Genomic DNA, 22,219 nt, shown 5'->3' on the forward strand with positions numbered 1-22,219 from the left:
AAGAGCGTATTAACACCGCTGCAGGAAATTCGACAAAAGTTTTAGCTTCCCGCAGCAATGCGTGCCATTTGAGGACCCGGCGAGAGACCACCAGAGGTGGTGCCTCGCAGCAGCAGCTCAAACCGCCGGGGCGGGCGGTGCGGGCCCGTAGCGCCGGCGGGGCCGGGCCCCCGGCCGGTGGGGAACCACCCCCACAAAGAACCGGGGGGGTCAGCCCCGGGCGAGACGAAACGCAGCGATCCGGCTCAGCTCTGTAGCTGCGACACGGGACCGCCACGGGAGCGCCTCAGCCCCCGCGCTCCTCACAGCATTACCGGACTGTGCCCGCCCGCGCCGCACGGCCGAGGCCCCCTACCCCCGCACGGCCGCAGCCAGCCGGGGCCTCCGCACGCCCGGGCCTCGCCCCCGTGCCGGGCAGCCCTCCCCGCCTCCCGGGCACCCCCTGCCCCGCCAGGGCCGAGCCCGGCCGCCCGCGGGCCCCCTGCGGGCCGGGTGCGACGCGGCCCCGCCAAGCTCCCTCCCCGCTCCCTCCCCGCCCGCCGGAACTCGCGCCCCGCCCCGCCCCGCCCCAACGGCCGCGGTGGGGGCAGGCGGCGCGCCCCCGCGGGCAGAGAGCCAGGGCGCCGCGCGCGCCCCCGCGGCGGGAGGGGCGTGCCCGCGCGGGGCGGGGCGTGCCGCTGCACCCCCCTCCCCCTCGCGCTGTGCCCTCCCCCACCCCAAGGTGCTGGCGGCGGCGGGGACGCGCTCGCTCGTGCCCGCGCCGCCCCCCCTCCCCGCTCCCCTTGCCTCTCCCCGGCTGCGCTGGTAGCGGCGGCGGCGGCTCGGCCATGGCGGCCCCGGCGGAGCTGAGCGCGGAGCGGCTGCGGGCGCTGCCCGGCAGCTGGAGTTACGGGATCAGCCAGGGCGGCCGCGTCTTCTTCATCAAGTGAGCGGGGGGCCGGCGAGGAGGGGAGCGGGGCTGGGCTGGCCGTGCGGGGGGCCGGGAGGGGCGTGCGGAGGGGAAGGGGGCGGCGGGGCTGCGCCTGCCTGACTCGGTCCGTGTGTCCGTCCCCGCAGCGAGGAGGCGAAGAGCACGACCTGGCTGCACCCGCTCACCGGAGAGGCCGTGATCACCGGGCACCGCCGCAGCGCAGGTAGGAGCCCCGCCCGGGGGTCGGGGGCGGCCGGGGCCCCCGGCGCTTCCCCGGCCCGGCCGCCCCCTCCCGGCCGCCCGGCGAGCGCCGCCCTCCTCTCCTCGCCGGCCGGGGTCTCGCCGAGCCCGTCGCCTCCTGGGCGCCCCCGGCCCCCGGCGGGCTCGGCCCCGCGGCCCCGTCCCCTCCGCCCCGCCGCGGGCAGCGCCCCCGCCTTCGCCCCGCTGCCCCCCGGCCGCCCGGTGCTGGGAGCCCCCTCGGTGCCGCCGCAGCCACCCGAGGACAACTCCTCATCCCGCGCCGGCCGCACGCCCCGCACTTCTTGCAGTTGTTTGCCCCCGGGTTGAGCAAGGATGACATTACAGTGCAGCCGTGCGTCCACCTTGCCGTCAGTGGGCTCCTCGGCTCTTTCTTAAAACGCTGTCCTTTGCACCCGTGGTTTCCCTCCGTGTCTGTGTAATTTTCTCTGCTCGCTTTCACTTGCCTTGTATCACTCCTCTAATATATATATATATATATATATATATATATAGTTACCATTGGAAACCGCCTTATTCCTCTTACGCTTCCTACAGGCTACCCCGTTCGTTCACCTGCATAGCATCCTTGCACAGTTTAGTATTAAACCACTCATCTTGTTTCGGTTTCCAGCAGTACCTAGATATAACCACGATAGGTGTGCTGGAAACGTAGAGGCTGATTTCACTGGTCACCTAGAAACCCTTTTCCTCCCTTCGCTTCCATCTAGGCTGAGAGTGTGGGTGGTTTCTAAGTGACTGCGAGAGGTGGAATAGGTAGGAGGAAAAGGGACTGAAACATTAGGAATAACTTGGAGGGTGGAATGTGTCGTCTTTGCTACTGCTGATTGTTCCACTCTGGAGAAGTAGCAGCAGGAGGTGCTGGAGGAGGAGGATTTACAGCAGACACTCTGGAGACCCAGAGCCAAACTCTTGACTGCTGGAATTGCACACAGGCAGCATATGCCACTGGGAGGTGGTGGAGTGTAGTAATAAGTGCAGTTGGTTTTATGTATGTAATCGCTTGGATAATCGCAGGAAAATCTGCAAGTGAATTGGACTGTATCAGATTATTTGCTTTTAATGTTTGGTTAATACTTGCACATTAAGAAATCAGAAATAGCCTTTAAAAAAACTGTGGGTAGCCTTTTTTTGTTTGTTTTGTTTGTTTGGGGGTTCTTTCGAGTTGGAAATAGTTTGAAACGCACAGGTTTATGGCTATTGGATTCTGCAGTTCAATTTGCAGTGAAGGTCTGTTGTTTGCAAGAAGTCATTTAATGCCAGGAAATAGAACTTCTGATTGCTATCAGGCTCCTCTTTCCCTTGCTTTCAGTACTCAGATTAATTAAGAAACTGGCCTTCATCGACAGCAATATGCATGGAGGCAGATGTATGGGAAGTGCTTTGCTTGTTGGACACTAATGTTAGCTGAGTGTTAATTCTTTTTTGAAACTCGTATCAGTGTCTGTTGACTGATGGTGATTTCCCAGTAATTTTCCAAGTGTCTCGTTTGTTTCTGCCATTAAGTGCCTTCTAAAGGAAATGCAGTTTGCTTTTGAATATCTAGAGTATTACATGTACCATAGCAGGGTTATTATCAGGTAAATTAGACTTGTTTCTGAATGCAAGAGTGGGGCATGACCTTGGATGTACTGACCATTATTTATCAATCAGGTAGTGAAGTATCTGCAAAACAAACCTGTTTCTGTAGTTTTTCTCATTCATGTGTATGTTAATGAATCTCTCCACATATAGATAAAATCAAATGGATTAATTCTGGTGGTTTTTTATCTTGTTTTGCCCTGACCACTGTTTTGGAACCTGGTCAAAATGTGTTCAAAATATGTCTTCTTAAGAAATGATTTTTGGGCAAATAGCACTTCCTTTGGAAGTGTATATTAATGTGAAGCTCCTTTTAAATAATACTCCCAAGATATTTACTAGATGATGAGGAAGGCTTTGGCCACCATTATGAAGTGCTTTTTATTCCTGGATATGTTCGGTGCTGGAAAGATATTTTTATCGAAGTTCTTATAGCAGCCATAAATACTTCTGCTAGATAAACTTCCTGTTTGATACTTTGCCCTGTGCTGTTATCAAAGACACCTTGATTTTTCTTCTGGAGAAGGTGGGAGTGAAGAAAAAAACAGCCAGAATAAATAGGTAAACTGGGGGAGGAGCAGCACATGACCAAGGCTGAATATTTTTTATTGTATTTGGGAAATACATTCATGCTTTTATAATTCAATGAGTTAGTCTTATGTATTAATTACAGTTTTTATTAACTGGAGCAAATTTTTAAGGGTAGTGATGTACCTAGAGTTGCACTGAGGTGCCTGGCATCTTCAGAGCTTGCATTACATCAGGCAGCTTTTACTTGAAAAAAGATTGACCATTAGTGGTAGTTTGTTTTTTTTTTTAATATCTGGTCTTTTAAGAGTGATAATAGAGAAGGAAAAGATGTACCCACTTCCTCCACTAGATTTGCATTAAAAATTATTTTCATGTAAAATTGAATAGAGTTGTAAACACTGCAGGAACACTTGTTAGTCACAACAGTGGTGGAATTATGCTAATATGATGCTAATGCTCTGTGGTATAGTTGATATGCCAGTTAAGATGCTTGTGACTGGCATGTAACGCAAACTCAGTAAATGGATTTTTGTTCAGATTTCTGCCTGTCAGGTAATTTGATGCTACTTTCTGCCTTGAACTTCAGATCTGGCGATGACCGTGAGTTCTAGTTACTGGTCAAAGGAGGGAACACTGTTAAATAAGTGCATGCTTGAACCTTTGTTGTTATTATTTGAGAACGAGAAATCCAAACCAGATTTTCATGCCTGTAGCTTTTCTTGGATTACAGAATTTAAACTGAGATGGTATTGTGGGTCAGTTCTAAAAGACTTGTTTATAGGACTAAAGTTTTCAACATGTGGGATGCACAGTATTTTAACTACTTTACTTTTAGGGAGTAGACTAGTATGACTAGCATAATTTCAAAAGTTAATTTAAATGTTTTGCTACTTGTTTTCCAGACTTACCCACAGGTTGGGAGGAAGCTTATACTTTTGAAGGTGCAAGATATTATGTAAAGTAAGTTGAATGTTTATCTGTCACAATACTGTAATTTTCAGTTAGTTTGTCTAAATGTTGCTGTAATCATGACTGTATTCCAAACAGAATTTTAATGTAATGCTATAAATCTAAAAGGAGTATTCAAGCTTGTCATGGTCTATGTAATCCTTTGTTTATTGAATTCTGCACAGCTAAAACAATTTCTTCAGTTTTTATGTTAATAATTTTAATTAAAGCTGCTTAAGGATGCAGATTCAAATGAAATTTCTGCTGAATGTAATCATCTAGCAACAAATGTCCTTGCAAATTGAGAATACCTTGAGTTTGTCTGTTTGACACTTGTGTGTTTATAGTCATGCCATAAATGCTTTCAGAAAGGCAAGATGTTACATCGTCACTAGGAGAAGAGTCTTGATTCAGCCCTGCTCTCTAGTAATTACATTGTTTAAAGCCATCCTGAAGGTTTAATGTGGCTTTTTTCTTTGCAGATCTCTTCCTTCTAGCATTGGTTTTAATTTTTTTTTATTCAAGTTTTAATATGCTTTGAGTGTGTCCACTATGGTAGACTTGCTGTATGTAGTCTTTTTGAATGAGAGGAGTGGAAATTGAGTGCTTATGTAGAAGTCCAGATGTTGTGTTGATCAGATCTGTAACAACTTACAAGCTTTTCCTCTCCAGATAGTCAGACCATCCTTATCTGGAAAATTTTAAAGTAGCACCTATGTGCATTTGTCTGGTTAATATACTACTTTTCCTGTTATTTAACAATTGGCAGGCTTTTCTCGATTCATTCAGATTTTGCTCACTACACTGTGTGTTTCATTTGCTATCTTTAAATGAATAGTGTAATCAGTGGGATAACTTCTATGAGTGAAGGTTACTGATTGTCACAGAGGTTATAGGCTGCAGGTAGGTTTTTCTGTGTCTTAGTGTTGAGCAAAGGGTAGCTGCTCAGCGTAAGTTGCATTGTAGTCAGTGAGATGGACGTTGTATGTGTGTTGCATGGTTTATTTTATATAGGGATGTGTTTGATTTGATCCTAAAAAAAATAAAAAGAATATATTGAAGGATAATGCTCCAAAAATCTTGTCTGAACTGGTGCTGCACTTTCTAGAAGGGGACTTCTTGTTAATAGGCAACATGTTTGTTGTACTGTTCTATTCTGCCTTCTTGTAATTTACATTACACTAGTGTTGTATAGCAACTGACAAGAGCTAGACCAGACTGAGGACAGGAACGTACTAAGAATTTCACCTCTGATGTTCTGATCAGATTATTAAATCAAAAAAAGTGAAAATTTAACCAAGCTGTATTTGTGTGTGTATATAATGTCAAAAGAAATCCTTGTAGACTTTCAGATGGAACTTGTTCTCACAGAATAAAACTATGAATGTGTTAGCTGTAATAATTGGAAAATAGCAACCTGAGTTTTCTTAGAATAATAATTAAAAAATAACATGTGGACAGCTATTGTAGAGTGACTGATGCGCTTATGGACAAACTTACCAAGTGGTAAGTTGTGTACTTTTGTCCTTAAAATATTTTGTGTTCAAGGTGTTTTTGTAACTGTTAGACGATGTGGATTAAGTTGATTGTTTTGCTGATAGCCAGCACTAAATAGCTCTTTTTAAAAGTTGTGCTGCATCTTTGAAAACATTTTGCATAAACAGCGCTTCTCTGTGATTTGGTAGGTGTAGGAGGATAGCAGGGGTGGTGCTGTCAGGCCTGCTGAAAGGCTCACATGGTATGACCAGTTTGGCATCCTTAGTTGAGTACATGTTCGTTGCGTAGCCTCTTAGGCTGAGTTTAAACTTCTCCTTTTAAGCTGCTCCTTTGAAAGCTGTCTAGCAGTCAGCCCTACTGGTGCCGGAGAAGATGTGAGCACGAACATAGACAGGGTGACAACACTATAATCACTATCTTAAAATACTAGACATTGTAACTCTGGATGATGTGTCGATTATAATAATTCCAGTTGTCTGAATCTAAACTACTTGTGGTACTCCAGCGTGAGTGGGAAACAGTGCAGGTTGTTGTGATCTTGGGCTGTACAGGCACCCCCACGTGATGAGTTTTAACCGTAACTGGCTCATTTAAGTGCACTGACTTGCTAAATAGTAATAATTATTATATCGATTACGGAATAATAAAACTATGTTAAACTGAGAACATTGAAAACTTGTTCGTTCATGGTCAGATCTGAAAGAAGTATGTTGTTCCAGTGTGAGTTACAAGGGAATGAACGTTAATGGCACGCTACTGGTGCATTCAGCTGTGTGAAACTTGGCTGTTGTACTTTTGTAATGTGTCCAATAAGAGAGTTAGACAAGAAGGGTAGTCAAGTTTCCTGATCACATAAATAATATCACCTAACTTCTGAAGCACAGCTTCAAATATGTGGGTTGACTAAAAATATTTAACAACCTTGCTTTATGGTAAGATCATATGCTAGACTGTGTTTGAAAATAAAAACCTTTTGAAAGTCATTCTTATGGTTCTTTAATAATAGGTCTTCAGTGTTCCAAGTGGGTGTGTCACTGAATCTATTACTGCGCTTTTTCTGGCTTTGATGTAGTAAACACTGTATAATCAAATTGGGATAATGTCGAGGAGATAATCGTCAGCTAAATCTTAACATTCCTTGGACTGGCATTTCAAACAAATGACTCAGGATACAGACTGCATTGAAATGTGATTATTTTTAAAGGACGCTATCTTTTTCTTGGGAGTCTACACTTGTTTTCGGAATAAGTAAATAGCAAATGCCCCCCTCCTCCCATGACATTTAATGTGTTCTAGCTTTAAGAAGAAAAGATATTCTGAAACAGGCATAGATAAGGAGTTGTTTCCATTGCATAAAATGGTTATGGTTTTCTATAGGGTTGTATTAGTAAGTTGATGCTAACTAGGACTTGGACTTTCTGTTGCATTTTTTTGGATTAGTAGAATTAATTCTAATACTTCGTAATGATGGAATCCCTCTCCCACATCCTCCCCATCTCATGTAAATGCAAATAACAAAAGGTGTTTGTTATTTGGAGTTAAAAAAAAAAAGTAATGCTGTAATATACTTTATACATTCTCATGAGATGTCCTTATACTGTTAGTGTTTTGTCTTTTTGGGAGTGATACAGTCTGGCTTTGTTTATTTAATGTTAGAAATGTGCCTGGATAGCCCTTTCTCATCACTTGATGGGAAGCAACTCTACCAGTAAACTCTTCTGAAGTAATGCTTGGTTTGGGTGTAATCTTTATTTATACAACTTTTACCTGGAATATAGGGCTGTATGACTAGAATCAACACATTCAAACATAACCTTTAATAATGAGTTTATTATCAGTTAACTGTTGGATCTTCCATACTATGAAGTAAAACAAGATGCTTAAAAATTTGACATTTTCTTTTGTTATGCTTAGAATACTTCACTGGGCTAGTTATTTATGCTTAGTGTATTGAGCACTCATTGAGCTCTGAAAAGTTAAGAGATTTATCCCAAAGCAGATTTAAGTTGGATGGCAGTATGGGAAGCTTAAATTCCTTATGTTATTTTTTAAGTTCATAAGGAAATGGACCCATATGACAAGCCCAGTATGAAACCTGTCAACAGAGGAGACATACCTGGTCATGGGCTTCAGGCTCCACATCTATTAAGATCAAGGAGAATTTTCAGCTTAATGTTTTTAGTACCTCATGGTGACTACATAGTCATTAGGCACCAAGGCACTGGTTTTGCGTGCTATAAATTTGCATAAATACGTCCTCTCTGTGTTTGTATATGTGTGTGTGTATTTATTCATATGCATGTTTTAAAAAACCCCTTATTCCTGGTTAAATCCACCTGAATATCTAAACTCAGGCATTTGCTTACTTTTCTTACCTTATTTCCTTTTTCATTTCAGTAGTTCTGAATATGTTAGGATCTTATATTACTCAGCTTATTAATTTACCAAATAAAGTTGTATCAAAAATCAATCTAAGGATGATATTTGGGGATTTTTGCATCAGTCTACCTAGTTCGGGCTCTACAGAAATATTCTCAGATAAACCGTTTGGGTGTTAGAATTTCGTATTTCTTAACTCTGCTGCAGGACTGATACCTTTTGGGCAGTACAAAAGCTGAGTGAAAAAGTTCTTAAACAACCATTTTTAGGGCTTTGTGTTGAAGTTTACCTTTTTCTGTATTTATCAGCACAGTTTTTGCCTGTTGCTTGCTGAAGCAAGGCATTGGCAAACCCAGGCCAAAGCTGAGGTGAGGCGAGTTCACTGTTGCATTAAATCGAGGCTTTGTATGCTTTTATAGAAACTTTTATCAATGCAGGTTTGTTTATTGTAGTCATGTAGCTTGAAAATAGGGAAGGTGAGAAAAATTTATTAAGTGATTAAGAGGGATAAGATCTTTTTCAGCTTTGAGTTTCTGTTGTTTACTAAAATAAACCTGTGCTCATTGAGAATTCCGCTTTTGTTCGAACCTTTGTCTTTTATGTGCATTCTAAGCATCCTCTCCCTCTCAGCTGAGACTTTCTCCAGAAAAATCAAAGCACACCTAGTCATGTTTGCACAGTAGCCCTTTCTTGAAAGGAAAAATGGAATTCGAAAATAATAAAAAAAAAAAAGAACAGATCAGACTGTTTTCCTCCAACAGTAAGAATCACAGTGTTCCCTCCAGAAATTTAGTTCTTGTTAACTCTAACCTTTATTTTACTAAAATTAAGGAAAATCAAAAGTTTTTTCATGGCCTTCATTTGGTTCATTCTTACATGGTGAGAACTCTAGGTCAAATAATGTCATATGGCTGGATGGGTGACCTGGGACATAACATTACAATTAACTAACTTGTGCCTTTTATATTTGCAGTGAGCAAAGCTGTTGAGAAAAGGAGAGGTTTTTAGGAATGTCTGCACATTTATTATCTATTGTAACTTTTACTTCTTTATTCCATTGAAATATTTGAAGAATCAAAAATATTGCAGTGCTGAAGTTGGGTGTGGAGGTGGAAGGGCTCTAGACACAGGAATAAACAGGTGTGGGTCAGAGAAGGAGAGGGGGGTCTGCACCCAAAAAAAGCAGTTTATGGGGTGGATGTGGAAGGAAGAGGATGGAGGTGGTGGTGTCCTGAAGAAGGCTAAAAGGGTGGGAGTAGTTGCCGAAGGGGGAGGAGTGAAGGCTAAACCAGGCAGAATGGAGCACTGGCAGTGGAAAGTCAGTGAGTGGAGGGAGCAGGAGTGGGAGCTGATTTCCTAGGAGCAAACTCAATGGAATTTCTCCCAGAGGGAAGGGTGGCAAGAGTTCACCCTGAGAAAACGTGTTGTCTGGCTCGTGCAGATCTGGCAGGGCCTATTACCCCTGGCTTATGAACCTGTTTTAAAGTTAGTCTGTCAGGTAGAAGATCAAATGTGAATGTTAGGAATTACTGTGCTTATAAAGCCTCTTTGACTGTGATGTCTGTGGCTGGTATTTCGAGCTCTTTTTTCCTGAAGTGTTTCTAAATTGAGTAGTACTTTGAGTGTTTTAGTTTTACTAAGACGGACTTGAAGCCATGAAGGGAGCTTACTGATTTATATTTTTGTAAACCATTACTAAGTTTTTACATGCTTGTAAGAATTAATGGATAATTATTTTTTTAAAAAACTATATGTAAATTGCTACATGAAATGTTGAAATCCATGAAAAGACATTGAGAACACTCAAGTTTTTGGTATCTGTTGAACTAGGACAGTTAACTTACTAATTTTAGATTCTTGTTTTGGAAATGATCATATTTCTTCTCTATGGTCTTAATTAGTGATTGAGTAATAGTAGCTGGTAAAGATAATACATCTAAGGTGTTACTACAGTGTAGCGCATTCTTCTGTGGTCTTTTGTTTTTGCTATCTACGATGTGTGAAGCATGGTAAAAAGAAAAGGAAATACTGATCGATTGTGACTTTATGTAGATGGTTGCTGTGGTTTTTTGTAAATATAGTGATGCTTTTTTCTTTTGCCAACCCTCACCCCTTTGCGAAAAGAAGATTACTGGTATGTGCTCTTAAGAATTATTTTTAGGTCCTTACCAGTATTCCATCTTCCTGCTGTGTCAGGGTGTTGCACAGGTTCTTTTTATTTTCCCCATTTTGGTATCCATGCCCTGCAGTACCTGGAACTGAGGGACACTTCCAAAAACACCTGAACTGGCAGGCAGGTGCTTTGTGAACACTGCCAACAAAGGAGTCTACTTGCTGTAGCCAGTATTTGGTAGAACTTTTATGGGTCCAGATTTTACCTGGTACACACTATGTTCTGCTTCTACTTTAAAGGAATTGCACTCACTTTTTTTCTGTGGTCTGCAAGTGTTTTGTTGTACTGGATCAAAACTAGCATCTTGTGGTGCTGCGCTAAGCCTGTTTTTCCTGCATATGTTTATGTTACGCTGGCTCTTATTATAATGAATTACACTTTCATTAAACCTGAGATACACTTTGGTCGGCAGTTTAGAGTGATCTTCAGTACGCTTCTGTTTGAGTGAGAGGGGGAGAAAACTCATGTGAAGCTTGAGGCCAATGCTTGCTGGAAGCTAAGTTCCATACCCCTGACTGCTGGGATTTCTGCCAATGTGGTGCCTGTATGTGTTTTTTCTGTGTTTCAGTAAGTAAATATCTAAATTCAAACACTTCCCCATTCTCTCCTCTATTTCCCTTGCCTTCTTTCTTTTGAACGTGGAAGACAGCAGCTTTTCTCTGTTTATTTCACTTGCTTTTGCATTTGGTTGAAGGGAAGGTGTTCTGCAACGGTGATGTTGAGGGTGAAGAAGTTGCATCAGTAGCCACTTTCAGAAGTAGAAGTTGGGGAATGGGAACTTGATAGTATAGGCACTTCAGTAAAACTGTGGGAAAGATTCCTACTTCCCAGTACTGGGTAGGACTGGGAAATCTGCTTAAATAGTTGGTTGTGAAGTTGTATCTTTCTGCTCCAGACATATAAAACTTGAGTTGAATACTTATTTGAAATCTGTGAAGTGGAAAAAAAGACAGCATTTTGAATGCCTGTGTAGCCTGTGATGGTCTCGGAGCTTTATATGAAAAATGAAAAAAAAAAAACCAAAAACCAAACCAAACCAAAACCACTTGCCATATTCAGGAGGCTCCAGCAACTTAGGTCTTCATGGCTTTCTCCACAGTTACTTAGTAAGAACAATTATTTGTAAGGAAACCTATATTGCCATGCAACCTATCCTTTAAAATTAGCTTTCTGTATTCTTCTTCTTTGAATCTATTATAAATCATGTGTAATAGAAACAAATACATAAAAAATTACGTTTGTGTTTTATTAACTGGAAACATTTCAGTGTGTCAGACCAGGTAAGAGGGATCCTAGTAAACAAAGGTGTTTGAAAGGAAAATACCTGCTGAAAGTTTTGATTTAAAATGCCATCTCTGCTATCTTTCAATTTCAGTATTTCATGGAAATTTGCATATTCTTTACTATTCTTTGAGTAAGTAGAACTACTGAAATTGTATAAATCCTGCAAAAATACAGGGTTTCGTGCTTTTTTCTGAGCTGTACTACTAGCATAATTCTGTAATTTTTTTCATTAATTTTGTGTTAAATCCTACAGACTATGCAGCTGCTGACAAATGTTTAACACTTATAATTTTTGCAAATATCTTTTGGGATGTGTAAAAACAGATGACATATCTTCTTTAAAATTATTCAATGAATTTGGTTTATATGAAAGAAATCTCACGTTGATATAAAATATTGCGAACAATAAGAATAAACACATGGTGCTTTCAAATAACTATGGGGAAGAAAAAAAATTAATCTGATTAAATATCAAAAAAGATAATTTGGTTTCTTGATGGAGAGAGTAAAGCTGGCCAGGACCGTTGGGGTGCTGGTGGGGGTTGGTTGGTTTGTTGTTTTTACATGTTGGCCACACCATTTGTAACGCTTCTTTATTATTTTTCCATATACAAAGAAAATCCTCCAAATATAAAACTTTTTAGTTGAAGTTTTTGGATAACACTTGACACAAAGATTGAAAAAGAAAATTACAAACAGTAACATGCATTTGAGCAATCAAGTTCATAATGTCAAATGTTTATTTTAACAATTAATTTTAATCAGAATAATGATGCAAGTTACACTTCATTAGAAATTTGTATTATCTGTTCTGATCCTAAATCTCTTTTATAGTACAATCTCTATCTTCTATGCTTGATGTGGATATCAGTTGCTTACCTGATCTGAAACACTGAAATGTTTTTGGTTGTTAAAGCACATAAATATTACTAAACTTTTTTGCAATTAGTAACATTTTAGTTTTTACTAATTAATCCACCTTCGTTGTATCTGCAGAGTTAAAAGATTTGACATTTGAACCCATACATTTTTAGTTGGTTGAATCAAACACCTAAGAATATCTCTAATATAGTGACTTTTACGGTAGTAAGTAGCTATAGTTGTCCTTGAACAGATAGGAGGTAGTTACTACAATTGTGCTACAATGACTTTGAAGTATTTAGGAACCTAAGTATTTACACTCATCAATGGGAGTCATGGGCCATCTGTCTGTAGTTTGCAGTCAGTAAAAAATACTGATTTAGGGTTTCTTATCTCTTTATACAAGCATAAGTAGGGACTACACCAGGCTGAAGAACCCTGAGACAGTAGTGTGCTCTGATCTCTGCCATACACTGTCTCCTGTGTATGTGCCTCCTTTTGCTCAACTTCAGATAAAAATGAACTGACAATATTGCAATTGGCAATGCTTCAGCAAACCTTGCCTTGTAGTGTGGCGATGAGACTAGAAGGAAGTAGAGTGCTAATTGTGGTAACACTGCTGGAAAAGGTGGTTTGACTTTTATTTCCTTTTGTACTGATTCTGGTATTTTTCTGCATCTCCTGTCTGTCTGATAATTCAATTACTAAACTAAAGGTGTTTTTTTTTTTTTCCTGGAAGTCAAATTAAAGACGTTCTGTGGTTAAAACTTTCTCTGCACTGTTAGCAACAAATAGGGCTTAAGAAAAGTTTCTTGTTCTTAAGAGCAGACAAACTTGACAACAAATCCATTACATCTGCTTAATTTTCCAGCTGAGTACATTCCACAATGTGTAGTAAACAGCATAAAAGGCCAAGTTTTGGAATTATTTACATGAGTGATACATAGTATTATGTGTAAAGTGACTTCTGATTAAATATAAATTAAATGAAACTAACCTTTTGGTCCTCTCATTGCCAGCAGTGGTTGTGTATTTCATGTATATATATGTATATACACATACACATGTGTATACAGGTCACATTATGCCTCTTTCAAGGACCCCCACTCCAGATTTCTTACATGGAATGCTTGCATTTTGCTTCACTTTCAAAATATAAAAAGATTTCTAGACATCAGGAGAAATCTGAACTTCTTCCTGAAATGCTGTTTATTCTTGTATCCTAAGCTAAACATGAAAGAGATTTTGCAATATGCTTCAGAACAGAGCTCACTCTGTGGTTTTTGTTCAACTTCAGGTGAGAGTGCCAAACCTGTCTAACAAGAAATTCGGGATTTGTTACCTCTGATTGCTCACTTGTGGTTTAAAACAACAAATAGTGCTATCAAATTCAGCAGTCAATTCAAATGCCAGTGCTTCATTATAATCTCTTGCTGCCTCAAAACATTTTTGAGCTTAAATATGTAAGTTGGGTCAAAATCTTGCGATTTTGTAGATAGAAAAGAACTACGTTAAGTGAGACATAAGTAAAAAAAAAAAAAACCTCTTGATTAAAGCAGTGATGTCATATCAGCTTGTAAGTGGGTTTGGTTGTGTTTCACAGCCCTTAAGTGATTTCGAGCTTGGGCTACCTGAGAGACTGCATCAGGCTGCAGCGTTGGAGTTATTAACATCCTGGTTTTAAATAAGAGGAGCGAGTCTTTTGATAGTCGTTCAGTAATGGCATTGGTTTTTCCTTTTGACAAGTAGTGATGCTACTTGTAAGTAATTAAAGCAGATGGAAACTTCTAAAACTTCTAGTGCGGATTGAAGATACCATCATTTCAGACAGGTATTGCAGTCATTAACTTGTGCAAGAACTCTTGCTTTTCAATTATTTTATTACTTTGTTTAAAAATTGCCTTGTGCAATTGGAAAAGGGGTTTTCAAAGAAATTATGGTAACTTAAGGTTTTTATTTAATTTTTCAAGGAGGTGAAGAAATAACCTGGTTGGTTCAGAACCTGTGTTTCATAGGATTTCAGCAGGCTAGTGTGTAGAAGATTATGTAGTTGACAGAGCGAATTTGTGAAGAACAAACATTTTTTTCACTTGTTTGAAGATGAGATAAGCACTTTGAAGGGAAATGGGAGTAGGGTTTGCTGACTGGCACTTGTATTCCTGATTTCTTTGGAGCAGTAAGGACCTAAATTGTAATGAGTGGAGGTGAATCTGTTTTGGATTTGACAGATGTCTATTACAACTGTAGTGGGAATAGTCAAAAGCAGAGCTTATGGTGGGGGAGTTTTATGGTTTTGGTTTTTTTCTCTCTAAATTTGACATAGGTATGGTGACCACAAGAGGCAAAGCTGTGGTTGGCAGCTGTTAATTTGTTTTGAGCAGAGACAAATATTTCAAGTCTTCTGATCAGTTTATTTTCCTTGAGTTTGAAGTAGTTTGCTTTTTACTAGTTGAAAAGCCTGTCTGCACTACTAGTTTGAAAAAAAACCCAAAACAAAACACAACCCAAACAAAAAAACCAACCCAAAACCTAACCCAAAACCAATTAGGGACTTACTTATATCAGAAAAACAACTGTTTCCATCTCTTGTCTCCTCGTTACTTCTTTTCTTCTGCTGTTTGACCTTCTCTTTCTCTTCTTCCTTTTTAATTTATTTCTGTACATGTGCCCTTAATGTTCACCCTACTCTTTTCACTGTTGTTCTGCTTGCTTCAAGCACTGGTAGCTCAAGTAGTTTTAGACATGATCTTCCCCAGTTGGACTGCATGCCAAATTTTCCTAAGGGTAATGTAAATACTGTGAGGTCAGTTCAGTATCAAATGCCTGCAGCCTGAAATGAACCCTGCAGGATCTTCTGCGAGTCAGTCAAAATTAGAACCTGCTTAGGATATGGTGCTAAACAGTGAAAAGTCGAGACTTTAAATTATATGTTATGCTTTACAGATTTGTTTTATTTTTTACTTTGTTTACTTCTTTCCCCTAAACTAAAAGCAGAGTAGTGCTAGGGACATCTCACTGTAATTGTGGTAATTAATAGGGATTTTTAAAAACATCTCTCTATATACACTGATGGATTATTTGGCATATTTCTTTAAGGTTGTAAGCCAGAGGAAGCAGTACATGTGTGTGCATGCTGCTCACCTTCAACATATTTAAAACATTGATACTTAGGCATTGAAGTCATGTGGTTTTGATAACAAATAAAATCTTCAGCCTGTCTATTACTCCATGTTTCTCCTCACCTCCTTCCCTACCTTTTTTCCTGAAAAAGAACGGTGGGGAAAAAGGACTGTGGTGAAACTCGCATAGCACAGCAAAACCAAATTGCTTTTTATGACAGTCTCCTGTACTTCATATGAACCTGCCAGTTCTTTTGAGGGTGAAATGCCCAGTGATTTTTCCTTTAGATCAGTGATGCTCTTTAATTAGTCATATGATAGTTTGAATTACTTGCATCTGTGTGCTGCTAAGGACTTGATGCAGCCATTCTCATTTTACAAGGAGTGAAAGTATGGATTAACAATTGAACTTGAGTTTTTTGGCTTTGTGGTACCGTCAGTGGATCAGCATGTTTAGGCATATTTGTCTTTTGAACTGTTGTGTATGAAGTATTGGCTGCTATTAGTTTTGGTGGTAGGAATCTGCCTAATTGGTGAAACTGGAAGAAAATAACCTCTGAATGTTAATGGACAAGTCAGGGGTTGGATTGTTCTTTGGTGCGTTCTGTTGGCCACACCATGATGAGACTGATAAATTCTCCATTTTATCTCCAGGTCTCTAAGATGTCATAATAATGTTACTGTGAAATGACAACAGAAAAATATGACTTGTCAGGGAAATTTTGCTTTCTTTTTATCAAAACTTTTATTTTTGTGGAGGAGATAAATAGTGTTGCCATCGTTAGGTAAGTCCACACTGCTTTACAGTGCTTCTGTAATGTTCCTGGTAAAGTTTTACCAACACATCTGTGGCTTTGTGTGGGAGGCTTTCATGAGACTCAGATGAAGAAATACTTGATTATTGAATGCTACAATCCAATTTTCTTAGCAGATTAAAGTGAATATTGAAATTAACTGTTGGGGGTATTAATGAAAAAGTACAGTGGTGAACTGAGAATAAAACAGATTCTAAAATGGAAAGCATTTGTAGCTGTCTTGTAAGTAAAGTAATGTTAAGTTCAAATTAGTGCATTATGAAATGGCTCATTCTGAAGCAAGGATAAATGTATTATGGTGCATAAAGCAGTCTTTGAAGAATGGTACTCAAATATGTTTCTTGAACGGTTCTATTAATAGTCTAGTGCCATTAAACAGCATATTTCACTATACTTGATATTATTTGAGATCAACTTTACATAGCATTTCTCTCTAAAAATTTAAAGCATAAATACCTGTGTACTGGTAGGACAATGCTTAAAATATTTAAGTAAAAATTCAGGTTATTGGCTGTGGAGTAGTAGGACCAGCTAATCTACCAGTTCCATACTTTCTTTCAAAATTAAATAAAAAGCTATTTTTGTTACTTACTCAAAAGAACGTGGGGTTTGTTGTTTATGAAATGATGTAATAATAATTTCTGATTTCCATTTGAAAATGATGGGAATTTTTTCAGCAGGATTACAAGAGGTCTGGTATAGAACTGGCTGTTAGGATTTGTGAGGTTTGCTGGGTTTTCTTGTTTTACAACAATTTGCACTAGTGCTGTTGAATTTCTAGAGCCTTAAAGTCAGGGCATAAGGATGATGTAACTACTAATACGTGCATAACTTCGCCATGTGGATTGACTCTGTTTTGGCTTTTGGAACTGCCTGAGTGAATGACACAATGTCCGTTCAACTCATCGTTACATCAGTGCTTTTCTTGGTCTAATTTTATAACCCCAGGATTTATTTTGGGAAAGATCCAATACAGTTGTCTGAGAAGTCTACAAGGGAACGTAGGGATTGGTTTGTTGTTTGGTTGGTGTTTTTTCTCCTATGAAATAGAATATTGGTCTTTTTTAGAAGCTTCTTTTGAAGTCTTTAATGAATCCTCCTCATGAGGCATGATGATTAAACATAGTTCCCAGTGCACCATTAAAACTTGAAGAAAAGAAAAAAAAAGTGCTGATATCTATTTTTCATTTCATTAGGAAAGTGTGCAGGTTCTGTCAAATTTGGTTGCATTTGCTGACTTTTGTACAGCTACATTCCCCTTAAAACACTGTTTCTTACGGTTGCTGAATGTAAAATAGCTGTTCAGGGGCTCTAAGGTAACAGTAGTTTCCTACACATCTGAACTGTGTTAAGAGTATTCTGGGATTGGCATTACATGTTGGTGTGTAGCTTCTGTAATGTTGTCTCTCTGCAAACCACTGGCAGCTCTTATAGCTTTATTTATGTGTTTGGCTATGCCCCCTTTTATGTAGATTAAATACTAGTCTTCCTAGTCAGTGAAGATGGATTCCCGGAGTTCTGAAGATGAGTTCCATTGCAGTATCGAGAAGGGGATGGCTGCAGTGCCTGTAATCCAGATGCACTTACAAGCTGCATCTGTTTGGTTGTGTCACTTTAAATAATTTAATCCAAAGTTAGAGGAATTCATTAGCATCCATAAAAATATGTGTAGCTTACTGGCAAATTCTCTTTCTTCATATACAGGGTTTTTTTTATAATAAATGAGTAAAACTAACTCTTTTTAAATGGGGGGGATTAAACTGAAAACAGCTAATTGTTTCAAATCCTGATCACACTGTAGACAGTAAAATGTTGTATCTGAGCAGCTACTAGAGCATCATCATGTAAAAATTAAAGTTACAGGAAATTATATTGCTGTGGAAAAATTAGTTTGCTTTATTCCCACAGGCACTAATTATCATTGTTCTAAACTGAAACATGTACTTTTCTGTAAAGGATCCTTGTAAGGAAAACATAATAAAGAGCTACTAAGCTCTCTGGTCTTATTTTTAGAGATAAATGTGCTATTTCATTGGTTGCATTCCAAGTTATGTATTGAAATGGTAAAAACAAAAAAAAAAGTTGCTTGACTTAATTCCATATAATGGTACGTACTTAGCACTTAGCACTCAAAAGAAATGGCAAAGGAGAAAAATCTAATTTCATAATACATTTTCATAACTTAGCAACTTGTATTTCTATTATGTGTTCAAGTACTTGATTTTATTTTTTTTTTTAATTTGCATCCAAACCCACTGTTGTTTCTTCATTTTCCAAGGAAGCTCAACTTTTCATGTTTTTAGACCATGTCTTGTACTGCACAAAATATCATGGAAATGCTTGTTCTAGAGTTCTCTGGGGATACTGCTTTGAGCTTTTGCTGTATATGTTCTGAACCCTCTTTGGTGTTTTGATAATTCTTTGGGCCATCAGAAATTATAAAAAACCATTACTAGTCTGTAAGCTATACTTGGATATTTAATAAATATATATTTACTTGCCTCAAGGTGTAATAAAGGAGAGTATATAAACATTATGTGTGGAACAATCTTTGAAGCTGTGATTTTATTTTCAGTAATTAGCTGTACTTATCTTCCAGTGTTTACTACTTTATGCTGTTATGATTCACCAGGTAGCATAGTAATGGCCAAGATAATAATTTGACAGAAACTGGTTCTCAGAAAGCTAAGGAGGTAAGTCGCAAAAAGGTAATGGTATCAGAATGTTAGTTGATGTGCATCAGTAACTGGAAGCAACCTATTGAGTGATAGAAATATTTTGTGAATTACACTAGTAAATAGGTAGGGAGATAAGTGGGGAGAGGCAGCATGCTTCTGTATTGACACATTTCTTCAGAAAAAAAACTTTCAATGGAGAAAAAAAAAATCTGCAGGGAAGATAGCTTTGTGCTTTTTCAAATACTTGGGAATAGAACTGGCATATAGTCCCAGCAGCTGAGAAGAGAATTACACGGAGTTAGGACAGGAATTTATATACAATTATTGTTGTTTTCAGCTTAAAGGAAACAGGTATGTTTTCAAGATATGACCTGTCTGGGCAGTAGATGAACTGAACAGTGTGAATTCATCAAAAGTTTATGTATCTTTATAACCTGTTTTGAGGCAGCTGAAGTGGTTCATGTTAAACATTTTACATGGCTCGGCTCTCCTATTGGAAGATTTTTATTTTTTTTTATCTAACCAAAGTTAACCATCTGCTTGTAGGGGACCTTTCTGCTATGAAAACAAATTAAAGGTTTTCATTGTGGTACAAGATTAATACGTGGAGGAATATGAAGTTAGAGGCCAATTAAAAGATTTTCTTGTTTGCCCTGTATAAGTGGTTCAGCATTAAAAAAAAATTTTATTGAGGTCTCTAATGACATTCTATAGAGAACTCATTTTGGTGAATGTTTTTTCCTTTTTATATACTTGTTTATTTTGACTACTTAATTGACGACTTTTTTTTTTTTTGTTTTTTTAATTTGCCTTGCCTGGGGAGAGGGACTTTCCCAAAGTAAAATAATAACAAAAAAAAAGCACATTTCTGTAGTGTTAATACTGGGGTCAAGAGTTTGTAGCTGACTTGCAGTGTTCATTCTTTAGGTAGTGATTTGAAAATTGAAATCCCTTTCTAGATAGATTCTACCACTGGTTTCTTAAAAAAGTGTAATACTTGGCTTCTTATTTAAGTTAACTAGGAGCAAGATTGCACTCTCACTACAAATGTGCCATGTTGAATACTGAATTCCACAGTAACATGCCATACGGAGGAGAGTATAAGCTCCTTTTGTCAGACTGCCTTTCAAAGATTTCCATATAAATCCCAGTTGTTGTGAATAGTAGTACAGATTTTTTGAAGCGGGTACTAAATTTAAGCTGTGAGTCTTGTTTCCCAGAAGCAGTTAAAAAATAGCATTTTTTTGTTCCCTGATGTGATATGAACATCTACACAGGCAATCTGCAGATGATAGATGCTATTTTATCACTTCAGTCTATGAAGCCACCAGATCCTAAATTTTAGTGATGTCTTTCTAAAGTTGGCTAAGTTCTGGGGTGTTTGTGGTTTTTTTCTTCTTTATATCTCCTTTTAAACCAATATCTTAATTGAATCTTTTATTTACCCTTTGTTAAAATAAACTTAGAGAAATGTCTGTTCATAGAACTAATATCTTGCAGTTTTAGCAAGGAAGCTCTACATGCATTTAAAGCTTTGCGTGCAACTATATCATATTTTTTGTCTTACTAGAATTTCCCGGAAGTGGGGGGGAACTTACCAATAGATGGTCAACTTACCAACTGTAGTGGCAGGCAAGTGGAAATAAAGCATCTATACCTAATTAGCATTTTGTTGTCATGAGCTGTATGACTGGTACTGTCCAGACAGACAGATGCAATGATAGCTTGTTTATTAGAGACAAGCAGGGGTTATTTCTACTTTTTACCTGATCTCCTGGCAGTGCTGAGAGACTTCTAAGCCTTTCAGGAAAGTGTTTGTCTTTCTGATTTAGGTGTGCTTTTTTTTTTTTTTTTTTTTTTTTTTTGGCGTGGTGCCACTGCTTTTGACCGACCTTTTCATGCAAGGATTTCTAGCTCTTTTTAACAAGATTTCCTGTTTGAAAGGTGGCATCACTTTATAAATCTAACATCTTCGTGATGTAAGGTTTATGAATTGACAGTGTTGCACACCCTCAGGATATAAAAAATATGATCTATTGATATTCAGATTATATTCTGTCATTTTCAGTTAGGAAAAAAATGGAAACTGATGCCTTGATCCACAGTGTAGACAGAAAGAAGACTTCTTAAAATCAGACTCCAGGTGAAAAAGTCACGTGACTGTAAAGGCTTGACATCTGATATAATACTGTTCTAGTTAAGCATGTCTGGAAACATGAGTATAGCTTTATGCTAAAGTAGTACTGGTTTAACAGGAAAATGATATAATAGAAGTAAAGAAGGTAGAGAAGTTTGTCAAGGGTGATCAAAGATAGAAGCTCGTCATTTGAAGAATGCCTGTAATATTTCACTGAGGGCTGATGTGGAGAGCGTAAGTCTATAAAATTATAAATGGTAGAAACGAAAGTAGAGAACATATTTGCTGTATCTTCCAATAAAAGAACTAGCAGGAGGAACTACGAATTAAGAAGAGTTGACCCTTGTGGCTAATGTTAAAAATATCTGAGAGAAATGCTTATGTAATTAAGGAAAGTGAAAACACACAGAAAGTATAGCTCAGGATTCTGCAGGATGTAAGTCTGCATTCATGGAAGAAGAGTGTGTGGTCATCTGTCATGTAGTATCCCACCTTTGAGGCTTACAATTGCTGAAGCAAGGTATTGCTGTGTCTCCCCTGTACTGATGGGCTCTCCAAGAGACTTGCTGCTAATCACGGCTGGGAACAGGGCACGGTGTTATGCAGACTTTTGATCTCACCTAGTTCAGCTGCTCTCAAGTACAACGCTAATCACCAATTTATAAATATTCATTTACTAGTTGTAAGTGACGAGAGTGTTGTTTTAATTATGGTTACGCAGATTCTTAGGAATGGCCTTGAAGAGTATCTCTGGTATCTTATCACTAACGCTTTGATGGATCCTGTGTATGCACAAGACATTGCGGTGTGGCAATATGTTCCTTGTACTAACGTGTTGGTCTTAACTTGTTTTGAAAAAAACTATGTTAACACGAAAATGCTACATATCATTAGATATGAAATCTAATGATTTCATAAGTTTTATATCCCTTAATGAAAGGGTTGTAAAACTTATGAAATCATTAGATAGTGTCTGCTAGTTGAGTATTGATTGAGACTGATGTAACTGACTTAACTTTATGCATGAAGGTGCTTGTGCGAGTGAGGT

General features: G+C 39.0%; 1 protein-coding gene across 21 annotated transcripts in view; it reads left to right on the forward strand.

Annotated features, from left to right (window-relative positions):
* The first annotated feature begins 760 nt into the window (after positions 1-760).
* The window catches only part of PLEKHA5 (pleckstrin homology domain containing A5), a 168,726-nt gene continuing 147,267 nt past the window's right edge, over positions 761-22,219 (forward strand). For all 21 annotated transcript variants that reach the window (XR_008747782.1, XM_055808101.1, XM_055808095.1 and 18 more), the window contains exons 1-3: positions 761-925; positions 1,057-1,133; positions 4,183-4,240. Coding sequence is in view for 20 of the 21 variants with exons in the window: in XM_055808101.1 (XP_055664076.1) it covers positions 828-925; positions 1,057-1,133; positions 4,183-4,240 (233 nt within the window). In the remaining variant the exon portion in view is untranslated. The remainder of the gene's footprint in view (positions 926-1,056; positions 1,134-4,182; positions 4,241-22,219) is intronic.

Source organism: Falco peregrinus, chromosome 6 (genome assembly GCF_023634155.1).
Source record: "Falco peregrinus isolate bFalPer1 chromosome 6, bFalPer1.pri, whole genome shotgun sequence".
NCBI lineage: Eukaryota > Metazoa > Chordata > Aves > Falconiformes > Falconidae > Falco > Falco peregrinus.